Below are 6,000 nucleotides of genomic sequence, written 5' to 3' on the forward strand. Positions count from 1 at the left end.
AAAACAGATTAGCTGTGGTAGCTAACTCCACTAGCTTGTAACATTACTAAATCCACTGAAGTCTTGATGAGGTCAAAATATATGTAATAATGAAATTAAAGGTGTTAGGACGGAATAGAGAGCATGCAAAAGCCTATCTATTAAACAAACAACTGAGAGAACATAGAACAATGTTGAACACAAAACCAGTGTGCACAATTAAACAATTCCTGAGTTTAAATTCACACTACTTCATAAAGCGAATTCCTAAGACTAGTTTCTGCCCAAAAATGCCAGCCTTACTTCAGTATCTTGCTTCCAATGCAAGATTATAGAGGTGTTCCAAGACTTTTGGAGTCCACAGGAGCACGTGAGTTGCTTCTGTAGAAAGCAGAGAATTCTTGGTCCGACGCTTGTCGTTCGTGAAGAAAAGTCTCTGATCAAACAATGTGCACAGCGATTTAGTTAGAAGGAATCCGGTCGCTTCTAACTTTTAATTAAACTGCTTTGGGCGGCAGTTTTGTAACGTTACTTATAATAGACAAACAAACTGGCTGTAGCTCAACCGAGAGAGAGAGATAGCACGATTTAAGTAGTTCTACCGTGGCCAATGGTAAACAAAAACCGCGCTGAATCGTTTTTCTTTGGAGAAAGACGTCTTTATCTTGGGTGCTTGGAGGAGCGGATCTCCTTGTGTCCATGTGCTGAGCTCACGCGGCGCCAAAAGAGGGAGAACGGAAGTTTGCTCAGTTATTTATGGCTTCATGGAGGATGTGACGTAGGTGATCCCACCCAGGCGTGACGTAGGTCACCGCGGAAGTTATTGATGGGAGTTGTAGTCCTAAAAGACGAGACAGGCGGTACCTACATAATTGCGTTGATAAAAATTAATGAACAGGTTTAAAATATGGAGGACCAGATTGACCAAAATGGGAAAAAAATTGGGGGGGGAAAAAGCAACTTCTAAGTTTATTATTAATATTCAGTTCATTTCTCTCTTTACCAAAGCCTTGTCTCATTCATTTATGGACTGAGGGTTTATAGACTGTAGTGCTATGCTGAAATAATCCTGCCTCTGAATGGCTGTTAAATTTCCAAACTCGCTTAAGCTTACATTTGAATGGTGGTTTATCAGGTACCTACCTGAGATCTTTGGCCATTTGATCAGGCTGGGCCATCATATATAGTAAGTGCATGTCTGGACATCTGTTATGTACAATTTGTCAATTTTCCCTCTTGTCAGCCCATAAGTGGGAAGGGACCTCCACATGATCACTGTTGGCCAGATATTATTTTTGTGATGGATCATTCTCACAGTGACCTGAAGAAGTTGTGTGTGTGTGCTGGGGGTTTAAACACTACATGTATGTACTGGCCACATTATTAAACGCACCTTCTTGGTGCCCATTGTAGGTATATACTGTAGTTAGAGACTAATATTAACATACTGCTCATGGGAATGATGTTATTCATTCTCGAACCCTTCATTAGTGTCAGTATCTGACCACAAGACTGCTGTTGGGTTGATGGCTTTGACTGGTAGGCTTTGATTATCTGTTATAAGAGTTTAAAAAAGGAAATCCTCAAAACACATTAACATGTTAGTGTCACTGCTATACTGAAAATCATCCACCATCTAAATAATATCTGGTCAGTAGTGGTCCTTTTTTTAACATTCAAGGAATAAATAGGCCACAGTCAGTAAATCTGTATCTACAAATTGAACTAAATAGTAGGATTCCCATATATTAAAATGTTTATAGGTCAAAGGTAGGTGTACCTAATGCATACTAATCATGCTTATTTGTTTGTTTTTTTTAAACATATCTGGAAACAGTTTAAATATAAATATTTGAGTCAGAAATATGTTTCAAAAATGGTTTTAAATAAGGTCTGAATGAAATTCATTTTATCATATACATATTTTTATGTAAAACTGGTACTGCATTATGTTGTTGTTTTATTCAGATTGTGATTTCGAATAAAGCCAGGAGCTGCAGATATACTGTCGAGGTATAGTACATCTGTTTGTGTACTAGTGTATTCAAAGCATAGGCCATGCATACCTTAAATAAACTGTACTGTATATGCCGTATTCAAACCAGTGTTGAAGACAGGCATGTACAATCACTCTATGGAATCAGATGACAAGGCAGCAAGTTTGATTGACAGCCCCTCGTTGCACAATGAAAGTGCAAGGAAATCAGAAAAAGAAATGAATAAATAATGTGAAAAAGAATATGTAAATAAAAAATGAATAATTGACATACATTAATATTAAATGAATAATATTATACTTTGCATCTTTTTGTATTAATATATTTATTTTTATTTTATCTTCTCCATTGCAAAAAAAAAAAAAAAAAGAGTAAATAAATTCCAAAGTTATGTGTATGGGGAAGCTTATCTTAAATCATTCCTGATCAATCTGCTTGGCCTCTGTTGACATTATGGCATGTCTGTCATTGATGTTCTTGATATGTTTTGTTTGACTCTCAAGTCTCATTAGCCATTCCTCACGGAGCCTAGATAAACACAAATTAAAATAAACATTTATGTCATGGTGTCATACTTATCCAGGGACTTTTAATGGTAACCAGTGACAGAATTTTAGTCAGTTAACCAGCTGCAAAATGCTATGAATAGCCTAATTAAATAATTTAAAAATAATATTCATAATAAACATATAAACATTGCTCCTTCAATGATAGCTCACACTTGCCACTATCCATCTTGCACATTTCATGGATTAGTTTGTAATAAGAAGACGCATTTACATAGCACCTTTCTCATATCCAAGGTCACTTTACAAAAATTTAGTCTGATAAGTTTCTAAAGTTTTGTAAGTTGGAGACTGGTTTAAAAGAGTAAGCAGATTAACATTCTGGAAGGTCACTTTCAACTCCTTTATTCCAGCCTAGTCAAACATGTTTAATATTTGTCAATATGAAATTAAAAGGAAGGGCTTTTTACATAGTACGAATACAGTATAAGAAGTTACTTACTTTGAAAGTGCACTGTTCTTCATCCTTAATTCCTCACTGTTGGTTATCTGGGTGTGATTTGAAATTCTTTTCTCCCAGAATGCTTTGATAAATAATTTGTCATGGATTAGTGCTGCATTCATGTCCACTGTAGAACTCTTGCACTCCTAAGGCACTGAAGACAAGTAAAAATAAGAAATTGAAATCAAACAGAGTTAAAACACTTATATAAACTAAACTATATAAAATATTTACACATGCGTAGTTAAGCTCACTTGGTAGCTAGATGGTAAGAATAAGTCCGAAAGAGCATCATAATCTGATAATCTTACATTCTAGCGAAGCTCCAGATATTAGTGCAAAACTGTTGCTGGTTTAAAATCAGCATAGTAATATATAATGAGGTTAACCTTATGAAGGGTAGTTGTCTCCTGCTTTCTCCTGTGTAATCATAAATGTTTCTAATAGTATCTCTAAAATTGAAGATTACCTTTTAAGCTCTTTGCCAGAGAAGTTTATTTATTGGCTGCACAGGGAATCAACTGTGCAAAGGATGGAAATGATTGAGATACGTTTGGAATCGTGCGACACTTCCCAGTGTGCAGTGTGTTACATCCATTGACACTTAGTTTAGTAAAAGCCCATAGCGGTATTACAGTACTCAACAGGTGCCACAAAGTTATGTACACTGTACAGTATCAGGGTGATAGCATTGCGTGTTCTGCTAAGTGTCACAGGAGATTTTCAGCATCAGCTTTTAACGTACACACACATCATGTCAAAAGAAGCTGGCAGGACAAACGAGAATACACAAGCAGCAAAGCAATTCTGCCAACCATGGATCTTATTACTAATGCTGAACAACTGATGTCTATATCAGGTTGTTGTCTGCAGCCAAAAACTCATTATCTAGCCACTTCCTGGACCTATGGTGTTGCTTGCATGAAGCAAATTGGTCACTTTGGGGATGTTGCATACTGTATAAAAAATAATAATCAAAGACTTTAAAATTAATATTATTTAAGCTCTTTAAACCCCATTTCTTCAGTAATAGGTTTACAATAGAATTATCATAGAAATTATGAACACAAAAGTAAACTGTAAACTTAGTCAAGTAGTAGGCACAGAAACAGATACATTCACTGAGACTTTATTGTGGAGACCCACTGTGCAATTGCCTCATTTTGTATTTGACATTGGTCTAAGTCACATTATCACTAGGATCAGCTTAGTGGAAATGGTCAACAGTATTCTGGAAAATATGGAGTGCCATACAAATCTGTTAGCACGTGCTTGACATTTCATTTCTTTAGAGCATGATATGTCATAAGTCCAGGGTATTAACCAGAGGTCAACTGAGATTAACATGGTCTATTTTTATGATTCTTGAACTGTGCTCTCAAATGATACTAATATTAATTAGGACATGAGGCAACACTAAGGTGAAGACTTGTGAGGTGTTTTTTTATATTGTCATAGAATGTCATAGAATCATGTCTTAGAATGATGCTGCCTATCCTGAAAATAATTTATTATCTTAAGAATTTATTTGTAAGTGCATTTAAGGGTACCCAATGACACTGTATTGATACACATCATAAACAGTATGTACTACTACAATTACTACTACAACAATGCACGGTGGCGTAGTGGTTAGCACTGTCACCTCACAGCAGTTCTGGGTTTGAGCCCAGTGACTGACTGGAGCTTTTCTGTGTGGAGTTTGCATGTTCTACTTGTGTCTGCGTGGGTTTCCTCCAGGTGCTCCAGTTTCCCCCACAGTCCAAAGACATGCAGGTTAGGCGAATTGGTGGCTCCAAATTGACCATAGGCATGAATGTGAGTATGAATGATTGTCTGTCTCTATGTGTCAGCCCTGCGATGACTTGTCCAGGGTGTACCCTGCCTCCTGCCCATAGTCAGCTGGGATAGGCTTCAGCTTGCCCGCGACCCTGCAAAGGATAAGCGGATATGGATAATGGATGGATGGTACAACTCCTAGTTATACTAGTAGTACAACTAATAGTTAGTGAGTGTGGCAGTGGGGGCATGGTCAAGGGCTGGTTTGTGAATTGAGAGCGAAGCCAGGGAAGGTGAATGGCAAAGTGGAAGCACCTGTTGTGGATTAATGTGCTGTTTGTGTGTTTGTGTGCAGTGAGAGGGAGCAGATAAAAGGGGGAGAGAAGCAGAAAGTGATGATCTTCCCTGGGCTAAAGTCACGCTGGTGCACTACTCTCCAATAATTTAGTTAAGCTGGCTGAAAAGCATGTTTTTGTTTGATTTGTGGTTTTGAAATAAAACTGAAAGTGAACTTCATCCTGCCTGCCTGTGATTCAAGTATTTGGGTTGTAATCAGACCTCCATACATCAAAGTCTGTTTCAATGCAGCGCACTGGGGAATGCAAGTTTGGTGAAGGTTAAGTGTCAAGTCAAGTTTATTTTTATAGTGCTTTTAACAATACACATTGTCGCAAAGCAGCTTTACAGAATTTTAATGACTTTAAATATGAGCTAATTTTATCCCTACTCTATCCCCAATGAGCAAGCCTGTGGCGACGGTGGCAAGGAAAAACTCCCCCAGATGACATGAGGAAGAAACCTCGAGAGGAACTAGACTCAAAAGGGAACCCATCCTCATTTGGGTGATAACAGACAACGTGGTTCTAACATTTTTAACATGAGGTCAGTTTCGTTGATGTTATAACTCTTCATTGATGGAAACTTGAGTGCAATACTGTTCATGACAACTGCAATCCTAAAGTTAGCAAGTCAACTGTAGTCCTCAGCCATAAAAGCATTACTGTAAGTGTCCAGAGCATCTTCCAAGTGTGACTTTCAACTGTCCATATGGGGCTGTCCTCCACAGGAGCAATGTGATGAGACTCGAGCCAGATGTAGGGCATCAGGATGGATCAGGCAGGTCTGAGGAGCAGAAGAGGTCAGCATCTCAATCTCAGGATTGACATGTAACTCAAAGGGACAGACGGGGGGAAGAGAGAGAAAGCACAGGTTGTTAGGTATGCCTAGTGTCACCTGA

The 6,000-nt window shown here is 38.0% G+C and overlaps 1 protein-coding gene across 1 annotated transcript; it reads right to left on the reverse strand.

Moving 5' to 3' along the window:
* Positions 1-2,392: 2,392 nt before the first annotated feature.
* On the reverse strand, positions 2,393-3,106 carry LOC132892523 (protein FAM240B). The gene is made up of 2 exons (XM_060930801.1): positions 2,985-3,106; positions 2,393-2,504 (listed from the first exon to the last, which is right to left on the reverse strand). The coding sequence occupies exons 1-2, from the start codon at positions 3,104-3,106 to the stop codon at positions 2,393-2,395; spliced, it is 234 nt and encodes a 77-aa protein (XP_060786784.1).
* Between the last annotated feature and the right edge of the window lie 2,894 nt (positions 3,107-6,000).

Source organism: Neoarius graeffei, chromosome 10 (genome assembly GCF_027579695.1).
Source record: "Neoarius graeffei isolate fNeoGra1 chromosome 10, fNeoGra1.pri, whole genome shotgun sequence".
NCBI classification, from domain to species: domain Eukaryota; kingdom Metazoa; phylum Chordata; class Actinopteri; order Siluriformes; family Ariidae; genus Neoarius; species Neoarius graeffei.